This window comes from Labrus bergylta, chromosome 4, assembly GCF_963930695.1.
Source record: "Labrus bergylta chromosome 4, fLabBer1.1, whole genome shotgun sequence".
Taxonomy (NCBI): Eukaryota; Metazoa; Chordata; class Actinopteri; order Labriformes; family Labridae; genus Labrus; species Labrus bergylta.
Genome location: NC_089198.1, coordinates 27,204,940 through 27,230,640, shown reverse-complemented (window position 1 = coordinate 27,230,640; position 25,701 = coordinate 27,204,940). Strand labels below are relative to the sequence as shown.

At 42.0% G+C, this 25,701-nt stretch overlaps 1 protein-coding gene across 2 annotated transcripts in view; it reads right to left on the bottom strand.

The window, feature by feature from the left end:
* Positions 1 to 12: 12 nt before the first annotated feature.
* The window catches only part of zfyve9a (zinc finger, FYVE domain containing 9a), a 32,489-nt gene continuing 6,800 nt past the window's right edge, over positions 13 to 25,701 (bottom strand). Inside the window, exons 2-19 of one of the 2 annotated variants that reach the window (XM_020626565.3) lie at positions 23,814 to 23,915; positions 22,303 to 22,410; positions 18,902 to 20,379; positions 17,882 to 17,981; positions 16,927 to 17,103; positions 16,590 to 16,753; positions 15,148 to 15,277; positions 14,674 to 14,796; positions 13,677 to 13,832; positions 12,422 to 12,646; positions 10,419 to 10,501; positions 10,135 to 10,239; positions 8,823 to 8,973; positions 8,544 to 8,624; positions 7,549 to 7,711; positions 6,042 to 6,147; positions 5,233 to 5,409; positions 13 to 4,128 (exon numbers count right to left, since the gene is read on the bottom strand). In XM_020626565.3, the coding sequence (XP_020482221.2) occupies positions 3,967 to 4,128; positions 5,233 to 5,409; positions 6,042 to 6,147; positions 7,549 to 7,711; positions 8,544 to 8,624; positions 8,823 to 8,973; positions 10,135 to 10,239; positions 10,419 to 10,501; positions 12,422 to 12,646; positions 13,677 to 13,832; positions 14,674 to 14,796; positions 15,148 to 15,277; positions 16,590 to 16,753; positions 16,927 to 17,103; positions 17,882 to 17,981; positions 18,902 to 20,379; positions 22,303 to 22,372 (3,651 nt within the window). In that variant the 5' untranslated portion in view covers positions 22,373 to 22,410; positions 23,814 to 23,915 and the 3' untranslated portion in view covers positions 13 to 3,966. The remainder of the gene's footprint in view (positions 4,129 to 5,232; positions 5,410 to 6,041; positions 6,148 to 7,548; positions 7,712 to 8,543; positions 8,625 to 8,822; positions 8,974 to 10,134; positions 10,240 to 10,418; positions 10,502 to 12,421; positions 12,647 to 13,676; positions 13,833 to 14,673; positions 14,797 to 15,147; positions 15,278 to 16,589; positions 16,754 to 16,926; positions 17,104 to 17,881; positions 17,982 to 18,901; positions 20,380 to 22,302; positions 22,411 to 23,813; positions 23,916 to 25,701) is intronic. The other variant, XM_065954265.1, reaches the window with a different exon arrangement.

Here is a 25,701-nt window from a genome sequence, read left to right as displayed (position 1 = left end):
GATAAAGACCACTTTTCTTGACATGTATTGTAAAGAAAAAAACAAGATGTACAGGGGTTTTTGGCTTTTCAAACATCAACAGAAAAAAATAAAATATATATATTTAAACAAAACCCAGACGATGACAGAGCAGATTTTAATTCTTCAAAGATTCATCCAAACATTAGAAGAAAACTGTTAAAATGCAAAGTTGATTCCGTCTCCCGTTGCCGTTTCAGGCTTGTTTCTGTTTGCATGCAGAGTTATAGATCGGATCGTAACATCTTCCAACTGAATACAGAGATAATGCTACTTTTTCAGTCAAACTAATTGCACCTTGTCTTTATTTTTTTATCTTTTATTTTTTTTTGGGATTTGGGACATATTGCACACATCAGAGAATGCCAAAAAGTAAAACCGTAACAGAAGACAAGAAGTCTGAAAAAGAAATCCTCACGTCTCCTCTTTGTTATGCCGATTTATAAAAAAGAGAGATGCCGTCGGATGATGGCAGCTGATGGCCGTCACACAGTGAAGACACAGTGATTGAGAAACACCCACTCTGGTATGATCACAGTAATAAACCCAGAACTGGTGACCTTGACCTCTCGTTCAGCCTGTACTGAACATTTCTAATCTGCTCCACTAACATTGTATCTGCTACAGTAGCTCCTAAAATACTTCAAATTGAGATATAAACGAATAAAGAAAGGCTCAAGTTCTAACTTAACCTCGAAGCGCCGGCTCGTCTGCAGATTTTTCGTGATTGTCTGATTCTCATTGTGATGTCGAGATTGTTCTGATGAAACCTCTCGTACTGTACCGACAGTACTTTTTGTGTAGCCCCGTCTGGTTTCATATGAGCACGATTAAAGATGGAGAAACTGCCTCACGACGCTGAATGATTATTGTAAAGAGTGGTCCAGACATGACAGGGTGCTTTTTGGTGACTAGTCTATCTAGAGGTGGACGATCACATTTAGCAGATTGGAACAGAAACAAGAGGAATACATTCTTACATTTTTTTTCCAGGTCCATGTAGCTGCAGGAGAACACAGTCCAGAGCAAAAACAGATCTTTTTTTTTTTTTCATTTTAACTTTAAAAAACAAAACAACTGTTGAGGCCTTTTGAAGACAACATAGCAGTCTACAGGGTTCCTTCCTATGCAGGTCTGCTGCAAAGTCTCAAGCGGGATGTTGGTGATTCCAGGGATTTGGAAGGACGATTGCAGAATATGTGAGATGAGATACATTCAGCTTCAGGTCGATCAAACTCTTGTTTCTGCAGGAACCCTGGATCTTTACAGCTGAGGTTTTTTTTTTCTGCAGCTGAAAACAAAAAAAACTTCAGGACTCAAAGGCCTCCTAGTCGCTCGCTTGAACTCTCCTGTAAATGGCTTAGAATCCAGTGCACTGCTTCTGCAATTTATTACAGTTCTTATATAGTTATTTATTCATATATATATATATACTGTATTTATATATATCTTTTACATATTCAGTTATTCTCTTTTGTGATTAAAAAGACTAGAGTGTCTTTCCAACCAATGACAAACAACGAGCCCCGATGATGTTGAAGATGAGTGGATGAGATTAAAAAATGATTTTTCTGCTTTATGTACAGATTGAGTTGATCAATAAAGCATTGGAACCTTTTTTTTTTACCAGCTGTCTACTGTAGGACAAAAGGGTTTTCAGAGTTACCATGTAGTCTTATTCCACAGAGCGTCAGTCTGATGAGTCCATGATATCACTTCCTGCGTTTAACTTGGAGCTCTGGAGGCTACAGACGCAGAGTAACAATGGAGGAGGAGTCGTTAGCGTCTATAAAAATATGTACAACACGTATTTGTCCATGAAGTAAAGCATCTGGTGACTTATGAGTAAAGCTTAAGAGGTGGAGATGAAAAGTTGTCTCTCTCTTATTTATTTTTTCCTCACTTGATGATTCGCTGCTGCAGGCACTGAGCACCTCGGTGCAAAAAGGGTTCAAAGAAAAACACCACACTGACGCATCTTCCAGCTCCTTGTTTAACTTCAGATAAATTATTCCAGAGGTTTGAGCCGTGGATGTGCGTATCCCTCGTTTCAGAACATCCGTGCTACACAGAGGCCTTTGCTGATAATTGTCAGTGCTTCAGGACCGCTGGCTGCCACAGTGACTTTGGAGGGACGAGTTTGTGTTAACTAGAGCAGCTACATACGACGCCTATGAAACGTATCCCCCCCCACAGGGGAGGAATTCATGTTGGATTGATTTACAACTTTCAATCAAAGTTCATTCAAAGTGGCTGATTAACAGAAAAAGACCATTTGAAGTTAAAATAGCAAGTTCTCTCGATCAGCTGCTACTTGAATATTACAAACAGCTGTGTGTCTGTGTGGATAATAATTCTTTCAGGTTGCACATCTGGATGCTGACATTTTTCCAACATTTGAAAGGCTGCATGAAGTCTCGGAGCAGACAGCTTCTTCCAAAGAGTCGATCAACAAAACCTGGTTCTGGTATCTTCAAACATCTGAGCTTAAACTCCTGAGGCCACAGTGATATCAAAGTACATTAACTCAGTCACTATACTTTAAGTAGATACTGCAATACTTCTTTGAATTCTACGTAATTTAGGGGAAGATTTCTAGCTGCAGACTACATAATCATTATTTAGTACAGCCACTTACTACTTTTCAGATTTTTTTACAAAAGCTAGAATGAACCAATAAATGATGGAAAAAGATATGACTTAATTAGTGCTGATAAGTCTATTCAGAGTAAATAATAAGCCCCACCTTTACAAGCTGTTAGTGTATGTGAGTTTTTTTCTGAAACTGTCCCATCTGCAGGATTCATTATATTTCTTTAATGGTTGATTTACCTCGAGTGGTGTTTTCAGTCCAGGTCTTTTCACTTTTTTTTTTTTTTTACATGAACATGTTGCTACTTGAGAAAAAAAAAAAAAAAGTATTTCATCCATCACTGCTAATTTGTCATGAATTTTTAAAAGTAAATTAAACAGCTGAGCGAGCAGCCGCACGAAACAAACCCTTCACTCTGTGACACAAGTGGAAACTAAGCGAGTAGAATTGAGAGTAATGATATAAAAATATTTAAGTGGCCTTAAATGCAGAGCTGCTCCAGAGTTAACGCTCTTTGGCTTTCAGGCAGTACATCTGATAACTCAAGGGATGTTTCTAGCAGCACACGAGGTGAACTGACGATGTTCTTAATGAGTAATATTTGTCCCTAAAAGGATTTTGTATAGCCGTGTTCTGGGGGTAAATAAAAATGTAAACATTTGTTTATTTTGTAAAAGTCAGAACCCTCCGGGGCGCCGGTAGCCTAGTGGTTAGTGAGCACGCCCCATGTACAGAGGCTACAGTCCTCCAAGCGGGCAAACCCAGGTTCAAATCCGACCTGTAGCTCCTTTCCTGCATGTCATTCCTCACTCTCTCTCTGTACCACATTTCTGACTCTAATAAAAGGCATACAAAGAGAAATCAAATCCCTCTGTAGAAATCATGAGTTTTTTTTTTCTGTTGACAAACCAACAAAGCCACTTCAACTTGTACTTTGACCATCGTTGTAAATCGATAAACATGAAGACTTTTAGCGCGAGGGGGGGGGGGGTTAATACTGTATAGAAGCACTTTAACGCCACACTGGGGTCAAACAGATTGAGCAGGTCATCTCTGGTGTTTACTTCCTGCTTGGTGGACCTCTTTATGAGAACCTGAGACAGATGACCTGTCAGGTGAAGTTCATCACAATGGAAACATGACAGGCCTCGTCAGGCCCCAGGAGGCCTCTGGAGCAGAACAGAAGGTGGTTTTTGGATGCATAGGTTTTGACTTGAGGAATGCTACCCCACCTGGCACGGCACAGTTATCAGGCTCCTTTGAAGTGCAAACAGTTGGAGGAAGATGACGTAGGTCCAGGATGAGAGATGACATCAGAAGGTCCAAAAAGAAATAGATGACGGTCCAAAGACTCCCTACGAGATGATCTCCAGGATGTAGAAGATCAGCTCCATGACAACCGGGCCCTCGCTCAGTTGACACGCCCCTCCGTGGATGACTGGGATCAGAGCGCTGTCAAGGTCGCTCAGGTACAGAGGCAGCAGAGGCTGGCCATTACTTCCTGCCAGGTAACCCACCTGTAACAACACAGACAGGTGTTAGACTCGTATCACTATCAGTGCACTGTTTAGATCATAGACAGTATTAAAAGATGGACGACATGACAGATACAATAATATCGTTCTCAAGGCTCTAGGAACTACACTGTGCCAGACCCCCCCGGCCTGTTCGATGGCCACGTCTGGCCCATGTATTTGAAACACAAGAACAACATGGTTACTGTCTTTCAGTGAATTCTCAAATGAACATTTTTCTGATAAATGATTAATACATTTATCTTGATGCTATAAAAAGGGGGTCAAGTGAGGGGTGCGCTGGTGGCGCAGTGGTTAGGGCGCGCGTCCCATGTGTTGAGGCTCTCGTCTCGAGCGGTAGGCCCGGGTTCGCTTCCCACCTGTGGCCTCCCTCCCGCATGTCATTCCACTCTCTCTCCCTGATTTCCGACTCTATCCACTGTCCTATCTATCCATTAAAGGCACAAAAAGCCCAAAAAATAAATCTTTAAAAAAAAAGGGGGTCAAATGACATGATTGACAGCTCTTCAGAGTAGAGGAGGAACTGCGAGAAGAAACCTGACAAACACTAACACAATACTTTCAAACCTACACAATAATCCTCTACAAAAGACGCCACCAGCGCAACATGTTTGCGTCTGTAGTGGGGGAGTTTGGCTTCACTTTTGTACAACTCGAGGAGGTGGAGACACATCGTCCATTTTTATATACAGTCAATGGAATCGATTCAGTAGATGTAAAAGAAAAATGTTGTTTGATAACTACAGAATGTAAAAAATGTAGGCAATCGACAAAACAAACTTTCAATTTATTTACTTATAATAAGTGCAAAACTTAGACCACTCTCCCTCATACAGCTGGAACAGACATTTGGGTTTTCTTATACTGATACATGAGAAATAACCCCTTTTATTTTTCCTTATTTAGTAAATGTGGTTCTTAACCTTCTTTTTTCCTTGATCTTATTCTTTGTCTTCTGTCTTTTATTTCCTTGTTTCCTTAACTGCCCACACATACATACATATTTTCAAAAGCTCAAAATACTGTATACGTATGTGTATCTATATCAATGAACACGACTGATGTCACTGTGGCATGTGAACCCACCTGGTCTGAGTCCAGAGTGACCCTCAGTCCCAGTTTGGCCATCCCGTCCTCCTTCAGCAGCTTCAGGTGTGGACAGAGCGCCATGCAGAAAGCTCTCGCTACGTTCTCCGTCAGTCGGCTGTGGTCGGCCGGGTCGCTCAGACCGTTGGGTTGATCTTCACTCTGAAGGAAAAACACCTGAGAGAAACATGAAATCATGAATTCAATATAACCACATCTATGGAAGTAGACCTGCAACCATAACTGAAGTCTGCAACCAATTGACTAAATGTACACAAATGTTTCATTTTTATTACAATACATTTGGACTTTTGCAATGTGCTAATGTAAAGTCTCATATAGCAGCAACAATGAAATCGCAATTAATTATGTAGCGGCATTAAGTCCGAAGACAGTAAACTGAATGTCTTTTGGTTTTGGTCAAATCAAGACATTTGAAGACGTCACCTTGAGCTTCATGGAAAAATAAGAATGTCCTTATGGTTTAAAGTCAAACAAGGCCGAGATAAAAGCCACTATTTTGGATTAACAAACACGCGACATGTGAGTTTGTGGATAAAAAGCTAAACACAGTATTCACTAAGTTCTGTGTGAGACATGTACAAATGGATTTTAAGACCAATAGACAGTATTAGTAGAGGCTGCACAGTGCAAAAATGTCTAAATAAAAAAAACAAACACAGAAGGAGCTGCAGCCCGGGCTGCGCTTTAAAAAATGAAATGAATGCAAATCCATAATTTTACCCTGAACGACTCCTGTGCTGGATAATTTCTGTCAAAATAAGTCATTTGGTTTGGCTGCTTCGTACCTCTGTCCAGCGGATGACTTTGCCGTTGGCTTTGAATTCAGAGCCATGGAAGATCTTGACGCTGGTGATAGACTCCATAGATTTCCCATCGATGGGACTGATGACACTGAAGAACCAAAACACAGAAACAACAGAGATGAATGCCCAGAACTTTACAGAGGATTTAGAAACAGGGGTAAGAGGAGGAGGGGATGGGGTGAGGGGGGGCTGATAAGGACTAAAGGTAAGTTTTAAAATCTGGATGAGTAAAACATATAAAACAGATTTCCTTCTGCAGCTTCTGTCGCTGTGCCCTCGAGCGTGGCGTTGAACTGCCAGCTGCTCGGCTGGCGATCATCGGCCCAAGACTGAAGTCACACTTAGCAAACTCCCTCTGATAAACAATACTGTAAATGTGCCAGTGTTACCAAAAGGCAACTATAACCACTGTCTCTGGGCCAGATGTTGACTACAATAGGGCAATAATGTGTTTTAATACAACGTAATCTCATGTTTGTGATGTATTGTATGGGAAAGTACTATAGCTTTAAAAGAAAACAAAAAAACAACAGATCTTCAGCCATATTTTTAGTACAGCAAAAGAGAGAGAGCAGAGGACATCCAATCAGATTTAATGGTCAGCAGAAGTTTGACTGCAATTTTTGGAAATGTCCCCATAATGTCTGCCTAGTCTTTTGTTCTTGCTGTGGTGTTGTAACAGGTATCAATTTCTTTATGATGCATGTCCTTGTGCTGCTTTTTACAAGTTCTCTGGAGGACGAAAAAAAGAAGCTTCTTCTTTATTTTCTAGCAAATCAAAAATAAAGTCCACACGGACAACAGTGTTGAAAAAATGAACTAATGAAGGTATTTCATGTCACATTGCTGATGGCTTCATCTGCAGGTCTGACAGCTTGTTAGCTCGTCAAACTTTGTTGGGAGATCTTCTTTTTTTTTTTTTTGCCCATAAGGCACGTATGAACGATGACAGAAATACATTTTTTAGTATTGGAAAAGGAAGCACAGCGATTGCATTAGTTCTATATTTATCTGTATTCCTGATATGTTGTATGTGTGTGCTTGAAGGAACTAAAATGATTCTATTGTGCAACTCAGTGATGAAACAGAAATAAACGACCTGGTTCATTGACGGGAATCTTTAAGCAGCGTGTCACCATACTTACTTATCCTGTGAAATAAGAGTCCGAGCAGGGAGTGTGTGGGTAATATAAATGTGCTGATACATTTATAGAGTATCTGCAGAGATTCCTCAGTTATACATCTAAGAGTGAAAAATCACATTAAGACCTGCAGGTTTCATCAGAAGCCATATCAGACCACATCCGTCACCCCCTGCTGAGACTTTCCTCCAGAGGGCTTCCTCGACATGCACAACAAGTTTTTTTTTTATGGCAGAGTAGTAAATGTAGCAGTTGGGAAGCTATCAGCTCAATTGAGCGTGACATTGATGCCTCTCTGCCAGCTCCCTCTCTTTGTCTGTTAGCCATTTTCTCTCCTCCTGTCTCACCCTTTGTTGAAGTTGTGGTCGTCCTCCGTCCACTGGATGTGGACGAGCTCCTGGTTGTCCTCCTGGTCGGCTTTACCACAGGTGATGGTGAAGTCCTTCATGTCCCTCAGCGCTTGCCGTAGAGAGTCCATGGTCTCAGCTGTGATCTGAATCATGACACCGTCTGAGAGCGGAAGGGGGGGGAAAAAAAAGATCCATTATCATGACGAGTGCTGAGACAGATAGTACATTCATTTATCAGTTCAGGGAAAATTACTGATCGATTATGATTTTAACACAGATTTCTGACGACGCTGTCATGGTTACACTTTAAACCTGATTATTATTGTACGTGTCATTGGATAAATAAGCATATTTTCTAGACTGAATAAATAAGCCTGTAGTTTTCTGCATATTTTTGACTTGAACGATACAAAGAACCAAAACAAAATTCTCTTTCTTTTAAAACCAACCAGTGCTATGAAAGTACAACACTGAGACATGGGAGAGCCTCTTTCTGGAGTTTGTCAAGAAGCCATACCTTAATGGGTAACAATTAAAAATAATCAGAGGAATAACTTGTAATTAAATAATATTTAGTTGCAGCTTGAGCTTGTCTTTATAATATATAGTTGATATGATAAAGTCAATCTCCTAGAACATACTGAGAAAGTCGTTACCATATCGCTATCAAATAACCATGAGGTCTGTATTCGAGGGGTATTTGAGGGTATTACAAACCTGAAATATGACGGCACTAGAGAAAAATTCAAATAAGAATTGACTATTGCCATGATCAAGTTTTCTCATTGGTTTGCATTTTTTAACACATCCAGAGATGTGAGAAATCACTTCCATCTTCCAATGTGATAATAAATAGAATCCCTTGTTGCAGCACTTATCACCAGTCTGTGCCAGCATTACTCTCTGTTCTCTGGAAGGTTTCATAAAAATACACTCAAACAATAACCCTGCACTTTTACAGCCAACATGAATTGTGTTGTCACACATCTTACCTTCCACGATGCTGGTCTTTGCCAAGAAGCCCGATGAGGCTTTCAAAGCACCGCTGAACACAAAGAAGCAGGCTCCAGTAACTGCAGACAATTACAAAGAGAGAGAAAATCAACCCAAGATCAAGATCAAATGATTTTAAGGCAAACAGCCAGCGCAGAAGAACGAACAGCAGACAGTGAGGAGTAGGATTTTTTTTTTTTAAGTACACAGAGCTGGACACAACAAGCAGAGAGACAGAGTGAGAGATAAAAGAGATGAATCCGTCTCTGTGTCGGCACCTTTGCGAGGCTGGTGATGGATGCTGATGGCCTGCGTCTGATAGTTCCCGTCATCGTTCTGGACACACACCAGGTGGGAATCAGCCCGGTCGTTGAAACACGCCCCCATTGCCAGCACGTGTTCGTTGGACTTGTTCATGGCTTTCATCAGCTGCAAGGAAGAACAATATCCATGTCTGGTTAAGCTGCCCTACGGGTGACTGTGCTGAGGAGCAAAGAGCTTATCAGAGACTGCCTGGTTAAGCCTAATTGCACTGGACTTGAGGGTAAAGTCCTCAAATTTAATGGGAACGGGCTGAGATGACAGATTATGTTTTAAGTCACTGACATGGGTGGATATCAATAGAGGAAAGATCCCACACATTCATACTGATAAATCCCTCGCCTCTGCATCTCTTTGAAGACGCTCTTTGCGAATCAGAAATAAAAATGAAAATCTGGAGGGCTTTAACCACTTGCTGCGCTGAAGGCTCGCCTGCAAGCTGTTGAGAAACGGCTCCCCGTTTCACATTACTGGGTTCCCATCTGTTAGTGCATCAGCAGCCAAACGCTACAACCAGCACCACTTTCTGTCTCGGCCAAATGGTTGCTTCTTGTGTAGCACGTCTTCTCGATGGACGTTCATTCACACCCTCGAGGCAGCAGCAGTTGTGACAAGTCTGCAGCCCACGCCTAATGTTCAGCTGCGAGGACCCTGGAGAGTTTGTCGCACATCACCTACACACAATCAACATGTGCGTGCGTGCGCGTGCGTGCGTGCGCGTGCGTGCGTGCGAGCACTGAGTTTAATAGGAGCCTCCTCCACTGATGTCATTAAGTCTGCTGGAGGGTTTCATTTTGTTTCAATAATGATTTATGATTCTGGGAAATTAAAAACAAAGCATTTTTTTCTCTCAACGTCTGGAATCTGTTTTGAAGGTTTAGCAGTTTCAGGGTACTTTGACTAAATGTGTGTCAATTTAGCGCTTCCATAGCAACATAAATGGTTGCAAGATTAGCAGTCTTATATTTTCTGTCCCCTGTTTTTCTTTTTGATATAATGTCTGTTTTCTCATTATTTCTGTAATGACTCGACGTCATTGTAAATGAGGGTTGCCCCTCAATGATCTTTCGAGTATAAATAAAGGTTGAATGAAAAAATATTAGCGTAAACATGTTCTGATTCTAGTGACAGCTTGGTTGATTTTTTCACATTCTGAAGAAGTAGCTTTAGCTTTAACTGTAGGGTTAAAACTCTTATAGACTGCTGTTGTTTACATTTCAGCTGTGAGAGCGACCTCATCTCAGAAGATTTGTGGTGCAGGACACTCACCTCATTGTAACGATTACTGGGGACCTTAATGCTCGTCTTCCTCACCTCCATGTCCACAACCAAACCTTTCACCACTGGCAGCGTGTACTGGTAGTTACGGAAGTCCTACGACAGAAATGAAAAAAATTATTAAAGGAAAACACTTTATCATAATTTTATCAAATAACAAGGTAGAACAGAATATAATAACAGATATATAATATATATATATATATATATATATAAATATATATAACTGAATATAATAGAAGCTCAGGAAGAACGAGAAAGGGAATATGACTTACTGCAAGCAGATTCATGATAGTGTGACCGGTCTCTCCAAAGAGGGGTTTTCTGAAGCGAACACTGAACAGTGGACACGGATAAACTGCAAAACAAAACATTGCTTATTGTTAATTCCACCATAAAACTACAATGTTATTGTTCCCTGTTTTAGATATTACAAGCCTCCTCCTGTCCTCTATATAGTGTCTCATTCAGTTGTGATGAAACTGTAATACCATTAGTTATAACATGTCACAGTAACAGCACCAGTAGTTTGCATGTGGATTTAATGTCATTCAAAGTCTTCATCACTGCCGTATTCTTCCTCCCTGTTTGATTTGGACTTCAGTCTCGTCTCACAGTTTATTTGTTTCTCGTTCAGGAGTTTCCAGGCCTTTTATGAACACAGCGTGTGTTTCCTGTGTTTTTGATCCTCTTCACTCATAAATGCAAATGAAGTGAACTAGAGACCCCACGCACACATCAAACTACGCCTGCAGTTAGAAGGAACACTCCTAATCCACAAGTGAAAAATAAGGCTGTTTTTTTTCTCCGCAGCAACCAAAGCTTCTTAGACGACTATTTTTAGCCTTATCTCAGCAAACAGCTGGAAATTAGATCTCTCCACAAACTCTCATTAGCAATAAAAAAAAAAAAGAAATCTATCTCAGCCTCAATCTGCAGTTCTGCAGGGAGCCGTGTGTGGATGAGAGACCCGACCTCCTGCTGGTCACTGCTTAAGGTACACAGTCTGAGCGTAGAGAACTACGCTGTTTGCGCGGTGGATTAATTTCATGGTGATGCTAACAATCTGTGTTTTAAGAGCCTTGACAGTATGTGGCTTTGTTAATGTATTCTATCCGTGCTGACTGGAAGCAGGCGAGAGGCTTAGCAGAGCCAGGCGGCGCTCCGTGCTGGCAGGTCTGGCTGTGAGAGAAGGGGATTTGGAGGAGACGAGGCTCCCTCTGATAAAACCTCTCACAAGACCTCATGGTCCATGTGGGAAGCTGCGAGGAACACGTTAGAACAGGTTTATAGAAAGTCAACAGCTTTTCCTTACGACTGAGAGGCTAAGCTTTCCAGATCAACATGGGTCTGAACATTTTACATAAACTATCAAGCCACACTTTGCTCTTTTACATCCTATTTAACTTTTATGGTTCCAATGTCTGACAGACAGAGTCCATATCGATCTATGTTGATTCAAATACCAACAAAGAAAATCTGTAAGCATTTATTTTCAGCCCAGAAAAATGTAATAAAATATATTTTTGGGACTGCATGCAGAGAGATATAATTGAGCTACGGACTCATTTCACTCTGCAGGGGGCTACCAAAATGTGTTTGATTCAACAGAAAATCAACAGAAGAAGAGAAGCTGGCATGAAATACTTACATTTGTTGTCTCACTCTTTTTTTTGCCATTTTTAAAACAAATGAATCCCACACTTGTGATGAAAAAGTGATCAGAAAAATGGTTATTTAAGGAGCAAACCTTTTATGACAACTTTTAAAAAAAAGTCTCTGCTCATGAAGATCATGTAGAAGGATCAAACAGCTACAAAACTCAAGAACGATCTTTGAAACCTAAAGCCCCTTTCACACATACACAGCACTCCTAATAATATCCTTAAATTGCCTGGGTGAGCTACGCGTAAACACGGCAGGTCATTTTCAGGAACATTCAGCACAAGTGAGTGGGTAGGGCTGACAACGTTTATAATCAGCGAATGCTGCACGACCAGTTTGATCTTTTGCATATAATGCAGCTGTTACATTCTCTTATCTGCTCTCCAGCAAAACCTGTCATCACAGCCTAGGACTTTGTTACTACTTCACAATTTTGCATATATTGTGAACATTACACACACTGTGACTTTGACCATTTTTATGTCATGTCCCACCATGTAGAGAGAGATGTGTTTAAGGTGAACTCTGGAAAGTGTCAGGGGCAGGCTGTCCCAGGCTATCTTTATGAAATAGTAGGGAGTTGTGTATACGTGTACAGTATACTTTGACTCACATCGGTACTCTGCTCCCAGCCGCAGCATGAGGCGGATGGGGAAGACTTTGGCCCACGGCGTTTCCCACTTCTGTATCAGGATGCCGAAGAGGTAGGGCGGGTTGGGCAGCAGCAGGTCCTGTAACGATTGGAAGGAAGGGCTGATGTAGAGGAAGCCGCCGTGCTCCTTACTGCCCAGGAAGCTCTGTGTGAAGAATGAGTGACTCAGGTGGCTCAGCACGTTGCCTGGAAGAACGGACAGGAAGAGAAGTTTTAGAGACACAGAATATGCAGCAGGAGGAGGAGGGGGCAGGGTAATAACAGAGGGAAAGGCACAGCAGGGTAGTTGGAGAGAAAGTTGAGAGAAAAGAGAATGTAATAGGAGAGTGAGGGTGAAAAGTTCAACAACAGAAAAAAGCAGATGATGATGTAAAAAGGATGGGAATAAAAAAGAAGAGGGTAAAATACAATTAAAGGAAGAGGATGAAAATAAGAACAAATGAAGAGGAAAATGAGGAAAGAATCCAGATCTCTCATCCTCTGCAGAGGGTCAACCTATTCCTGGGATCACTGTATTGATAAGGAGACTCAGAGTTCAACAAAGAAATAAAAAGGCATCCTGCCTGTTGCCCTACAATCTCATATTGCCTACAAAGGCTTCATGTTACTCTTTATCTACAGGAGAGATCGCTGGCATTAGATGCCACACAGCAACATAACAAAGCTGTGCCTGGAACCTGCTAACGCCAGCACTTCTTCTTCTCTAGGCCTGACTGACGGCAAGTTAATCAGGAGCGACATGCATAATGTGGCTCCATTTCACCAGCCTGAAAGTGTTCCAATGTGAATATGTAAAAGGAAACAGCCAGAGGGGAGCGAACCGTCAAAGTCACCCGATATTAGCCGATTTAGCTCTGCAGCATACGGAGTTAAAAATGCAAGACAAGCAGCCGTGAGGTGTCACGCCTGGAGGGAGGCGACGTGACAGCCGGGTGCTAATGTTTAGACCGTTTTTCACGAGGCAGACAGTTCAGCAGCAGTGGAAGCTAACCTGGTTTCAAAAATAGAGCATCACCAGGAACTTAAAGTAGAGCTCGGACACTTTCCCCTTTCATTTAACTTCATTACTCACACACAGGTTCACACAGGTAGACTCACCTGGGAACCCTGAGACAGGACTACTAATGAGCTGCTATCACTCCCAAGAAGAGCCCACAGTGGAGATGAACTAGTTTCACAGTGAACCTCCTGGTGGAGCTGTTGGTTGTGTTCTTACCGCTGAGGGCCTCCTGGTAGAGCTGCACAAAGTGTGTGAAGATGTCTTTGGGAATGGTCTTCTCGTCAGGTAGACACTGCAGCAGGATGACCACCTCTGCCTGGCCGACGGCGTGCATGCCCTTTGTCGTCACATACCAACACTTCCTGTTTACATCTGTGGGTTAAAAGAGCAGAAAACTGCTGTATCAGGCATACAGGAGATCAGACCAAGATACATCAGAGACATAATCATCATCAAATATTTTTGTTCCTCAGATATGACTTAAATCTGAAGTGAACTGTCAGAGAGAAATAAAATGCATGACTGCTCCTGCTTTATTAAATTAATGTAACAATTGAAGGCCGAAGTATCATCAAATGCATAAAGAGAATACAATTTCACAGAACCAAAAACAACAACAACAAAAACACTGTGAATTAAATCATTTTAAGTTATAGATTTTTTTTTTCTCACACTAGTCTTTAACAATCTTTTTTGCTCACAAATGCCTAGGGGGAAAAAAAACACAACAGCATCCTTATACAAATAAAATGAAGTGTCATCATTACAAGCCGTCACCCGACATTTGAATCCCTGCTAACAGTGTGATGAAATTCAGGCAAAACACTTCAAATCCAGCATATGAGCCATTAGTGAACAGTCCCAACAAAATGTCAGGTCATTATGTCTATTTCTGAACATTGTACAACAGGCACAAAAAATATGTTTGTGAATTCCCTGTAAGACGTGAACAAAGCATCTCTCAGGCTAACACTGGTCATTAGATCAGTTACAAAGCAACAAATAAAAAGTCACTTATTTCATTCTGGTAAGGGCCATAAAAACTTGAGCCTGCCTGATATATTCAAAGATTTTTGAATTGTGGTTATTGCTACAGTCATATTAACAACACACAGTTTGTGACGCTCCAATAGTTCCTTGTGTAAATAGTATTTGACCTGTGTTATTAAATTGAATCTCATGAATGCTGTAAATCCTTGCTTTGGTAACTCACAGTTTACAAGCTTGACCATAGCAAGCAGGTTAGCGTTGAGCACGAAGACCAGGGGGTCTGGGCCTCCTTCCTCCAGCTGCTGCATGAGGACGATCTCCGACGGCCTCTCCTCCACTGCATAGTCTGCAGATGGGTTGGGGCGGAGCAGACGGAGGAGAAAAGAAGGTGGAGGAAGGGGTTGAGGTTAAATTAGACAGATGGACAGGAGAGAAGCGAGAATGAGAGTGGAGTGGAGATGTCAGGAGCCAGAATCAGAGGGGAGGTGAGGAAAATAAAGGAGTCACATGTGAACTTCAAGAGACCCTTTCAACTCTTTAAAACATCTTAAGAGAACAAATCCTAACCTCCACCTCTGTTTGCAATGAGCGCACAACATGAGCCATGATAAAAAAGCATGTTTGAAATCACAGCACAAACACAGCAGCTAACAGAGCAATGAGGAGGCAGCAGAATGGTGAGGATGAGGGCAAGCACCTGTGATGTGGCCTCCCGTACCTCCTTTGACTCCAGTGGAGATGAGCATGGGAGGGAGCCCGTCCTCCGGGATCAGGCTGAAGGAGCTGCCCACTGGGCTACCAACCGGGGCAACAGGGCTGTGGGATGCCTGGCGTGGAGAGGAGGGGTAGGGGGGTGTAGGGTTAGAAGTCAGTTCTTTTTGCTAGCCGTGTGTAAAATACACCCCAGATGTAAAAATGAAATCTGTATAGTGTTCTTAAAAACAATGGTCTCAATAAAACAAGAGAAACACAAAGTGATTACTAACAAGCCACTTGGTTCTGTTTGGCAGAGAAATCAACAACACAAGCTTTTCATGGGAATTAGCAACAATTTGGCAGTATTAAAAAATACTTTAAGCCAAGACTGTAAGCCAAGACTTCCTGTACTTTAAGGCAGACTCAGACCATTTATGGTGCATTTCCTTTTCTTTCTTTTTCTCCGGGAAATGTATGCCATTTGAAATGAAGACCATGTTCAAACTAGGACTGTCAAATGATTGAAATTAGTCATATCTAAATTTCAACAGTTAATCGTGATTAATCACATTTTTTAAACTGATGGAGCATTTAGAAACTAAAAAGGGACAGATATTTTTCTCAGTGGTTGATAAAGACTTAAAAAAAGTTCATAAATTCATTAGGGTGTAGGAAGCAAAACAGAAACATTAATGAAGCATCAGTTTTGTCCTTGTAGTACAACGTCAAATTAAAATAAATATTTGCTAACTAGGGGTGGAATTTTCAAGACAACGCATAATATGATGGGCGAAACATGACTCACAATTTGGATAATATCACAACAGAGAAATTCTGGGATGACTGATATGTCCCAAGACAATCATAAACGGTAAATGGACTCCAGCTTGTACAGAGCTTTGTCTAGTCTTCAGACTAATGAAAGCGCTTTTATCTGATAATATCTTGCCGTGTTCTCCATTTTTTTTATCCTGCTGTCACCTCCGTCTTTGGCCAATTAACTTCTGTTCTTCTGGCCGTCAGGGTGTCATGTGAGCATGTGATTTTAATTTAAACATGTTGTGTCTGCATAGCATCACCACAATCAATCTGTTCAACAGCCCATGAATCATTCAGTCCAATGAGTGTACATCACAACCATAGAAACAACAAGATTCAGTTCACTGTTGTGTAATGTGTTGTAGGGCAAACTTCCACAGGCTTTCCTTCAAGTATTTCAGTCTACTGGGATTTCTAATCCTGATTAAGCAAACGAGGAATGTTTCTTTTGAACTCTTTTGCGGCCCATTTGTCGCAGTCTGTGACCCAGCCAGTAAACCACCGACAATCCCACAGAAATAGCTCTTTGTGGTTTCCTTCAACTCACTGAGGAGTGGCTAACATAACCATACAAGTTAACCTAACAGCATTAGCTGCGGGTGACTGTTTTCATAGCAAGCGTACCTCTGAGGATTCAGAAGTGGAGGATTTGTTTGAAAATGTGGAGATGGCAAGAGACTGCGAGGGGGCTGGATTAGAGGCAGGAGGTTTGGGTGACTCTGTCGCGTCTCCGTTAGGCAGGAGCCCATCAGCAAACCACACCCTCCTTTGCTCCCGTGTAAGAGACCCTAAAGGTGAGAGACCAACAAAACATATAAATCAACACACAACAAGGTAATATCAAATAAACTGAAATAAGTTCCAAACAGGGCTAGCAAAAACTAAATACGTCTTTGAAGTAGTGGTGGAAAGAATGTCAACATAGCACTGAGAGCATTTTAATCTTCTGTAAAGGTCGTACCCTCGTTGCCAGGCGGTTTTAGAACTCCCACAGGCACCATGACAGTAGGAGGAGGGGAGCTGAGCACCCCAGAGGCCTGAGCCTGCTGCAGAGGGGGGATAGTGGAGCAGTACTCTGCTGGGTTGTTGGGGTTTGGACTCTGGTTGCTTGCAGTGACGGGTGCCTCCCAAAATTGAGCTGACAAGAGACAGAGAACATCACTAATAAAGTGTTGGGGAAATGAAGCCAAATACATGCACGTGAACAGGGGTCCTACTGGCAGCTTCAGTTTTTAATGGACAAAGACGGATGTTGTCCGGGGATTCATAAGGACTATTATTTTTTAACTGTTCAATATTAACAGTATTCCTATACTCTATATTGATATTTCTACTTACATGTTTTAATAACAGATGTTTCACTTGTCATGATATATGATTTAAAGCTTTAGCTAATTTTGTTAATGAGGGCTCTTTTTCAATAAGTGACCCAGTTAGCCAGCAGGCTCAACTAAATGAAGCACAGTCATTATTAATGCTGATATTTAACTCTCTGCTTCTCATGCTACATGACATTACATAAAATGTCCTGTATGGAAATGTCTTTATAGTCCAACTGCAATATTATCAAACTAAATAGTTAAATACTCTAATATAATAGTCTTTATGTGTCTGCAGTAGCAACATTCATGACTGAGCAACACTTAATTAATTTCTTGCTAAAAGAAACCCTGTTGTAATCAGTCAGGTTGTATGCTACTGAGGCTTTAACATAGATCAAATCAAAAGATTAACCTTCTTGGTATCATTGTTGTCCCTAAAGAAAAAGTTTTCCCACCCGTTTTATTTCCTACATTTGCTCTCTTGTTATTACACTGTTAAATATTGAATAGTGCAGCATCCACAGTTACATTCATATGTAGAAGGTGTAGATGTAGAAATAACATCAATATCTCTCTGTATATAACAATGCTCACCACTTGTCAGAGCAGAATGGCAGGTGACACAGACGCGAGCCTCCTTCCTGTCCATGTACGTGAGCCTGCACTTCAGGCTGCAGCATGTAGCACAGAACACCTTCAAAACACACACAAACAAACACACTTCAAAACACGAAGAACAAAGCAACTTGTACCACTTTCCTACAAGTATGATCACACAGTTTGAAAAACATTATTCACATGGTTTTACTTTAACTGTGGTGTTTCAAAGCTGAAACATTGAAAAGAGGGGGTTGTAAGTGTGCAGTAAATGTAACATTTTATGGGTATTGATTTTTAGACTCTGCCAGGGTTTAAATGAGCTGCAGCTGTGTCCAGGGTGATGTAGTGTAGCACCTTCCTGCACATCATTATCCAGTAGTAACATGTATTTAGTAGAATATTAGTCACAGGGTAGGGGATCCTTTTCATTTCAGAGTCTCATAAGCCCCATCTCAAACTGGTTTGTGTATCTACCAGTGTGGAGGTGGATTCACTGATGATCCCGCTGCTGCATTTATTGTTTGTGGTGTTGGTGTCTGTATTACTGCAGTGCCAGCTTCTCCCTGCTCAAGTAGCAGCGAGTGTGTTTGTTTACCACCATGGGAAATTAAGTAGCAGTCCAGCGATTTTTTTTTTTTTTCCCAGTGCAGTGTCAGCGACCACATCTTCACTTTAAAGCACTGTGTGGACACCCTGCTGCATGTGTGGGTGGCCATAATGCTAATTTACCTGCACCCTCCCTGTGTTTATCTGCAAAGAAAGGCATTCGAGGAATTAATCTTTTAAAACACTTGAATTCACCTTCTTACTCGCATTCATTAAGTATGACTCTGTAATGCGTTTTAAAATGTTGCAGTGCCTTTTATCTCTCTATAAATGCACCACCAACAAACAAATAAGTAGAAGTGGCCCAGAGATGCCAGGTACATTGATAAAATGAATGCCTTTTTGTAAAGTGTTGCAGTGATTTGAGTTAAGATTTTCACTTAAAAGCAGCTTAAACCCTCCACTGACCTTTCCGCAGGCTCTGCAGTGATGCCTCCTCTTGGTGAATGTGAACTTGACATCACATTTCATACACATAGGAGCCTGGGAGTCAGGCACCCACACAGGGGCTACCTCCCCCAGAGAGCTGGCAGGTTTCCTGCACAGATTACCCTGTTGGCCTGCCTGGAGGTCGTTATCTGGGCTCTCTGAGGGCATAGGGGGAGGAGAGTGGGCGACGCCATCTCCGTTTACCCCGTTAGCACTTTGATCAGTCCCACTGAGCGTCAATTCAGACGGAGTGCCTCTTCGACAATGGTTCTCCAGGTTTTTGTTCTTGCTGACGGCGCTAGGACCGAGCTGGTTTTGTACCTGACCTGACAGCGGCTGTGGGATCTGGAGCTTGAGGCTGACCGGCTGCTTCGGTCTCGCGCCTCCGTAGGGAACACTGACTGGCTGCAGCCGATTATTGTTGAGTTTTGGTTGTATGCCGCCTGACCCTGCTGTTCCTCCTTCACCATTCTCTTGCTTGCTCTCCTCCATTTCCTTTTCCTCAGTGACAGAGTCCTCTTTAGACGGGACAGGAGAGGGAGACAGACCCTCATGGTCCTCCTCTTTCGTTTCTGTCTCCTTAAGCTTGGAATGCCCACCGCTCTCCTGCTCCAAACCGTTGGGAAGGCCTCTTATTCTGAGGAGTTGGTCTATCTGTCCATCTGAACCACATATCCACTCCTTCTGGTCCACCTCAACACTGTCAGAAGAAGATAAACCATTCTTCTCCCACTCACAAGCAGCGTTAATGTCTCTCCCTCTCCCATTCAGGACACTTTCTACCTGCTCTTCTTTTATGTTTGCTGTTAATTTTTCTTGCCCATTTTCTAAAACAGCAGCTGTAACAGCCTCCTCTTTGACACCTTGCCCATTATGTATCGAGGCTTCCACATCTGGATGGATTTTCTGAGTCTCTTCCTGTGTCTCCTCCTGTCTTAATCCAACTTCAAAGGTAAACTGAGTGTGACTGACATCAGAGCCTCCTTCTCCTCCTGCTGTGGTGACTCTCTCCTCCTGATAAGGTTTACCCTCCCGGTCAGAATGGCCAGGTTTGTTTTCCAAGAGAGAATTAATCTCCTCTCTGAGCCTGTCCAGTTGCGGGCTGGCAGGGCTGGTGGGGCAGCCGTTCTCCACAGCAGTACAGGCCGTCACCGGGGGCGGGGAGAGGTCGTCTGTGCCCACCAGTTTGCCGATGTTGGGTTGGGGAAGGGGCGGGCTGTGGACATCTGCTGGCCTATCCTCTGCCCAAGATGGAGGTTCAGGACCTGGGTGTCTTTTGGGGTCACCCCCCGGGGAGGCGCTGGATGTAGAGTCAGGAAGGGTCTTGAAGGGCAGGGGACTCTCCCCGGGGCTGAGGTCTGCGTGGGCCAGGGCGGGGTTCAGCGACAGCAGGTGGGCTGGAGGGGCCAGAATCTGGGTCCACTTGGCATCAGAGAGAATGGGATTGTCAACTTCATCTAACAGAGAGAAGAGAGCAAACAGATGATTACATATCAGTTTACCTTCAATACATCACACAAGACTTTCAAAAGACGACCAGGTGACACCCTTTCAAATCTAAACACAGTTTCAACACAGTTTCGCCAAACTGGGTCACTAGTTACAAGAATTTAAAGACATTCTAGTTGCGATTAATTTATAAAGAGAAAAAAAAAAATCAACCCTGGAGAGCAAACAGAACTAGATTTTGGTCCTTATGTGTTGGTTTAAATTAGCTGGGATGATATGAACTTTAAATTCAACTGGGTTAGCACTACAAGCTAGCTAGTTGTTGGCAAGGCATTTTGGCCGCCTCCATTACCAAAGGTGTTCACTGGTTCACACCAGTCTAACCATCACCTGGATCACGCTGTGTCCTAACAGTGAGCCAGTGTTCAAGTCTTATTTAACATATGCGAGGCCTGGGACTCAGTTTTCTGGCACCTTTACTTAAATCAAGTTTATGGTAGGGCACCAAATCTCTCATGAGGTTATTCCAACATCTACTATCCACTATAATCTTAGAAAAACAAGACAAATTCCAGAGCACTCTCTTTTAATCAATTAAGTGCCTTTATTACCGGGGAACTGTGTGTAGACCCTTAAGTTTGTTTGACTTCCTGATGAATGCTTATTACAGGAAAAAAAAGGTCTACATGACCACACACTTCCAGTCAAGCTCTCCTTTCTACAGATTCCTCTTAGATCTGGTAATACTTGAATTGTCATGTGTGAGGCCAGCATTAGTTGTCCTTAAACAGTATCTTCATGCTTCCTCACAGATTTCGTGTCACACTACAGAGCTGAAACTTAAAAAAGGAAGATGTTTCTACAAAAGAGATCATGAACCTACAACAGCATGACAGGAAGCTTTAAATGGACTGCTACAGAGAACTAATACAGAGATGCACGCTCCCAGGTGACCAAAAGAGCTAAAAATGGCAGAAAGAAAACCAGAGGACAATTTGAGAAATGAGGCTGGCATGGAGTGGGAAATCAGTGTGTGGATGGATTGGGAAATTCTGAGAAAGTGGGACAAACGGCTCAGTCACCACTGGGAGCCATCAGACAGGCAGACACACGAATGCCGCGGAAAAAAACGAGCGGAAATTCTTCTTATATTTATTCAAAACGATTTTTCTTGCACAGCCATGTCAGCTACTGTACAGTGCTCTCTCCTCCCTCCAAAGGAATTCATACTAAGCTGTTTTAGTATGTGTGCTGTACACTCGCATTCACTCACACACACACGCACAGTTAATCTGCCAAGCTGGATCTCTGGCACAGGACACACAGATAATCACTCACAGCCAAAACACACACTGAGCTCACAAAGTACCATTAAAAGATGCTGTGTGTGGAGAACTGGCATTTTTTCTGAGGTCAACCTCCATAAGTCCAGAAAAGGAGGTGCCTTTTCCTCTTTGATAAGCTGACTGTTTGTTCATGACAGCTGGGAGTGTGCAGAAACACAGCTCAGTATCACAGTGTTTACTTTTCAAATCATCCTAAATAAACAATGGGGCCTTTGAACCTCTGCTTCAAATCGGCCCTCACAAAACTGCTTCCCTTGATTTGAGGATAAAATGCAGAGATAAAAAAGCTTCTTATACTTCACCAATTACACAGTTTCGCACAAGCCCGAGGGAAATTGATAATCCAATTAGTGCTATTCCCTCTCTGCACACCCTCAATCACCACCTGTAAACGTTCCTCAGACTCATTGGGTGTAGGCCGATTGTCTGCGTACCTTGATGATTTACTCGTAGGTTATGTAACGGCATGCTAACCACAGCTCCTCTGAAACTGAAATCCCACAGCTGCACCCTGTCCCATCTGTCTTTTCTCAAACACAGTGACTCATTGTTTGTCCCCGTCTCGTCTCCAACGCAGTGGCTCACCTTCGTTCTGCTCAAACTCGTCCAGCACCTTGTCCAGGTTGAAGGCCTCGGCCTGGAAATAATTCTCCATGGGTCAGGAAGCTCCACCCTGCCGACGGCCGTGTGAACCTGGAATCAGGAGGAGCGTTAATACCGTTTATGCAGATGACCCCCACAGCCCTTAATCATATCTCCTTTTTCATATCTTTACCCTGCACTTATTTCAATATGATTTGTTTAAGGCGACACATCCCCTCTAATACTCTTTTGCTCCCTCCTCTCATTTCCCTGACATTCACTCCTCTTTTCTGTGATCACTCTAGGATCAGGGAGATGACAAGAAGGGAGTGAAGGTCTAGGTAAGTATAATTAGAAAGGTATTTTATGATTAGGAATGTTGCAGAGAGAATTATATGACCTTGGATAGAGCAAAAACTTACCAAATTATCAACATACTAAAAAGAGAAGGGTCTTAAATCTTTTCCTTGAGCTAATAATGCACAGTACCATTCTGTTACTGGATTTCAATGTTTGAAGCGCCAATATTAAAAAAAAAAAAAAAAAAAGGCCATTGAGTGACACTTGATCAATCTGTCAATTATTTTAATGTAAGACAATCATGAAAGACCAGTCATTACAGCTTTCCTCAGGCCAAATGTACATTTTTCTCTCACTTGATTTGACCAACTTCAAGTCCAAAACTCCAAAATATCTAAATCATCACACTTTGATAAACATGATATTAATGATATTAATGATGATGATTTTAGGATGGTTTTGTTGCCGATTAGAACTCTCAAGAACAGCCTTCAATGTTGTGCTTTGCCTCTGTGCACTGACTGTCAGCACCTGTGCTCGATCGGACTTAAACCTGTTCGTTTGCACTTATTGACGTCGTTTCCTCCTTTCTAGATCCTTGCTGGTTCTAAACTTCCTCTCGGATGAACTTCGCTTTGGATAAAAGCGTCAGCTAAATGAATTTTAGAGTTTTAGAACTTTAAAACAGGGACAAGCTGCAAATCCTCACATTTAGGAAACTGAATCTAAACAGAAATATCTTTAAAACTCTGATCATCTACTCATTTGCTTTGGCTCTAAATGAAATGCCACTTCGACAAAGCAGGGTTAAAACGCCTACACTTGGTTGTAGAAATGGTTATCAAATGGTCAAGGACATCAGTTTGCAGTGACTAACACTATTTTTGACTGTAGTAGAGGCTGCATGTGGTGTTAGAGAATGAGATCTAGCCATCCAAACCCATCCTACCACTAAGGAAAGGTTCATTTGACTGATTGCATCAAATGAAGATGCAAATATTCCTTTGTAGGCAATGCTGGGAGGTTTTATTATGCTCTGGCAGTCTAAATTTACAAAGCAACTTCATAGTTTGATTGTGCAATACACTGCGTGTTTTAAGGTATTGCCATTTATAAATTAGAAATGATCAACAGAGTTCATACACTTTTGTGACTGGTGGAAATCTGATATGTTGAGCCATGAAAAAGATATTTCCCTCTCCATCAGTCCTTACCTGCACAGAGGTCCTCCTCAGCAGTCCAAGGTGTTCTTTTCTCAGCGGGTTTCCTTCTCAGTTCTCACCTCACCCAGTCTGGCAAGCCCCCAGCGGCCACACCTAAGACATAGAGGGAAACACCATCATTCATTACAAAATCTGCTTCTGAGCCGGTGTGGCAAAGCATGCTGCTTGTTTCAGCATTAGAAGAGAATTTCCAGCATGCATCCTAGTGGTGCAATGGATCACAGTTGATGAGTGTACCGTTCAAATCACGACCTATGGTTGAGAACACGTGATCCCCAGATCGATTGGAAAATGTGTCATCATGGTGAGAAATAAATGTACTGCCATTCAAGACCTGTTCAGAGTCACATGGGAAAGGAATCTGCGCTTTAGTGCATGACGGGGCCAAGGAGATCAGCTGTACAAATGTAATCACAGTCCAGTGTATTTTAAATAATATTATGAATAAAGCATATGATATGATAAGTAAAGACTCCCATCACTCAGCTCATGTTCCTGTTATTAGTGTAGGACACTTCAATAGGTAATACAGTACATGGAGCTTATCTTGTGTATTGTACACTATCATAGATAGTGAGCCATTACCCATCCAAGCTCGACAAGGCAATCAGAGGCATGAATGGAAAACAGCTGAAGCCTGAATCCCTGCACAGTCTGTCCTTGCTGATGAGGAGACCTTGGAGCGAGGATGTGATGCTGTGGGGCGTGAGTAGTGTGTGTGTGTATGTGTAGGGTGTGTGTAGGGGCTGCGAGTGAGTAACAGCCGCGATGAACTTCAGGGTCATTCTCATAAGGACGAGAGCGAGCAGGGATTACACCAGAGACCAGATATTCCGCAGAGCCTGGTCCTCAGAGAAAGGAGCACAGTCAACACATTTTCTGCTTAGTTTAAGGTGCAAGCATGTGCACAATGTCAGCACAAACCAGAGAAGGCACAGGACAAGAGGCTACTACTACAGATGTAGCATGTATGGTAGGTCAACACGTTTCTATTAAGCCAGGACTGAAGCTGAGAGAGAACACTACAATCAGTGCCACAGCATGGGGGGGAAAAAGTACAAAATGGTTTTTGTGATAAAAGAAAACTAACAACTGATCGATGAATGAAACAAAGCAACAGAGCTCTGGTTGGAGCCCGGTACAAACCTTAGGGAGAGTGCAGTCCAGATGGAGATTTTAATCACTCAATTCAGATACAACACGCGCCAAGTGAAGTCATCCCTCAATCAATTCAAGAAAAAAAGTCTACTGCAACATTTTAGTTAATATCTTATATGATCACCTGCAAACCCTTGAATCAAAATCTCAATCAAGATAAGACAATTTATTTTTTAACCAACATGCCAGCCCTTTACATGTACCCTTTCATGTAATTTAACTTGAAACATGTTTATTTTCCCAATTACAAACAAGTAAGAAAGATGTATATTATTAAAGACAATATTTCTGATTTCATGAAATACATCTATGTATTAATGGTATAGGGGGATATGTGGCCCTTCAACAAAATTGGCAAAATTGCATCTTCATCAGGAATCTTGTCAAAAAACTAGGTGGTATATTGGACTGTTTTTTTTTTTTTTCTTTACTTCAAATTGCCTCATTTGTGTCAGTCCAAAAGAGAATATCCTGGTCTACTTATAACCCCCCCCCCCCGGTGCACTTAACCATATATTGACTGAGTGATTTTGTAAAATGAATGGAAATAACCAAACAGTCTGGACTTACACATACACAGTTGATAACATACTCCAATTGAACAAAGGTCTATTGATGCGACAGACATGTTAACAGACAGAAAAAAAAACCTTATTGATCAAATCCAAGATGGAGACAGTTGTTGTTGTTGTTGATGTAATGAAACAAGATCAGGAGTATC